Consider the following 1,939-nt stretch of genomic DNA (forward strand, 5'->3'; position numbering starts at 1 on the left):
CACATAAAGTCCTTTAAAGATTTTTTAAAAAATGATTATAGGTACTATGGCTTACTATGGGTGACCTGTGGGACTTCCTAGAATTGACACTGCCCTTCATGTGGTTTTCCTCCATGTGACACTATGAATCCAGTCTTATCCTTGGGAGCTTTCTTCTAAATAAATTGATGGCAGTAATCTCACTACTTGTGTATATATGTTGCTGTCTCTGGACTCCTTCCTTACCGAATCGTCTCCAAGAATTATAAATCTTTGCTAATGCAAAATGGTCTTTTCTCAATGATTTTATTGAAAGCAACTTTGACGTCCTTATTCCTCAGGCTGTAGATCAGAGGGTTCAGCATTGGCACAATAATGGTGTAAAACAGAGAAGACACTTTGCTTTGGTCCATGCAGCTGATGTATGATGGCCGTAGGTACATGAATGTTAAAGAACCATAAAAGAGTGTAACAGCCGAGATGTGGGAGCTGCATGTGCTGAAGGCTTTGGATCTGCCCTCGGTGGAGCTGATTCTTAGAATGCTGGCAATGATGGAGATGTAGGAGCCAAGGATGGTCAAGGTTGGTGCAAGAACATTAAATACACTGAAGCACAAAAGTACCACTTCATTGATGTAGGTATTGGAGCAGGAGAGCTCCAGAAGTGGTAAAAAGTCACAGAAGTAATGGTTGATTATTGTAGCCTTGCAGAGAATCACTCTTAGCACGCAAGCTGTGTGAGCTGTTGCAACAGTCAAGCCCATCATATATACCTCAACTACCAACCAGGAGCAGACCTGATAAGATATGGTGACATTGTAAAGCAATGGGTTACAGATGGAAACATAGCGATCATATGCCATCACAGCCAACATATGACACCCTGCAATAGCAAAAACAATAAAGAGATAGAGCCGAGTCATGCATTCCGGGTAGGAGATAGTGTTCTCCTCTGTCAAAAAGTTCACCAGCATTTTGGGGGTAATGATAGTGGACTGGCAGAGATCAACGAAGGACAAATTGCTGAGGAAATAGTACATGGGGATGTGCAGGTGAGAACTGAGCACAATCAGTGTAATCATGCCCAGGTTCCCCACCACTGTGACCACATAGGTTCCTAGGAAGAAAAGAAAGAGGACCAGATGGAGCTCTGGTTTGTCTGTTAGCCCAGCGAGGATGAACTCAGTCACTGTGGAGTGATTTCCTGCCGCCATTTTCCTCTGGGAATTTTATGGAGAAACAAGGAGAAATTTTAGGTAGTTGTTTATTTATACAGTATGAAACAGATGCAAGTCTTATCATTCAGGTATTTCCAGTTCTCACTCCCTGTCCCTGTTCTATGTTCGAAGTTACAGACTCTGGGATTCCTGCGCTATGAGTCACGAAAATAAACATCAAATTAAATTATATCATTTTTAGTTTCTGTGCTATAAGGGTGAATCAGTACTGACCAGCCTGAACATCCAAGAACGGTTTTGATAACTTGGAATCTTGAGTGTTCTGAGCCCTGTTGGTACAATGGTTACACACTCTGCTGTTAACTGAAAGGTTAGCAGTTCAATCCCACCAAGTGGCTCTCTGGGAGAAATACATGGCAATATGCTTCTGTAAAGGTTACAGCCTAGAAAGCCCTGTGGTGTAGTTCTGTTCTGTCATGTGAGATCGGTAAGAGTTGAAAATCTGCTCAATGAAACCTAACAACCACAATAAGAAAGCACATTCCATGCTTTATATGCAATTTTCTCTACTCTTCTGCAAAACATATACTACCAGGTATTAAGTATTGGTTGCCATTGAGTTGGCTTTGACTTATGGCAATCCCATGTGTGTCAGAGCAGGGCTATGCTCCACAAAGCAGTCAGTGCTAACTTTTTGGAAGTGTATCACCAGGACTTTCTTCTTTGGCACTTTAAACATTTGGACTCTACAGAGGTTCCACAACGATTACTAATATATGTAT

General features: G+C 41.7%; 1 protein-coding gene across 1 annotated transcript; it reads right to left on the minus strand.

Moving 5' to 3' along the window:
- Nucleotides 1-194: 194 nt before the first annotated feature.
- On the minus strand, nt 195-1,193 carry LOC100674769 (olfactory receptor 8G50-like). The gene has a single exon (XM_003422360.3). It carries the CDS (start codon nt 1,191-1,193, stop codon nt 243-245), a length of 951 nt encoding a protein of 316 aa, XP_003422408.2. The 3' UTR covers nt 195-242.
- Nucleotides 1,194-1,939: the final 746 nt, after the last annotated feature.

Source organism: Loxodonta africana, chromosome 15 (assembly GCF_030014295.1).
Source record: "Loxodonta africana isolate mLoxAfr1 chromosome 15, mLoxAfr1.hap2, whole genome shotgun sequence".
Taxonomy (NCBI): Eukaryota; Metazoa; Chordata; class Mammalia; order Proboscidea; family Elephantidae; genus Loxodonta; species Loxodonta africana.

Bases quoted from the DNA above. Each gene is read 5' to 3' on its own strand.
- LOC100674769 (XM_003422360.3), bottom strand. From the start codon at position 1,193: ATGGCGGCAGGAAATCACTCCACAGTGACTGAGTTCATCCTCGCTGGG.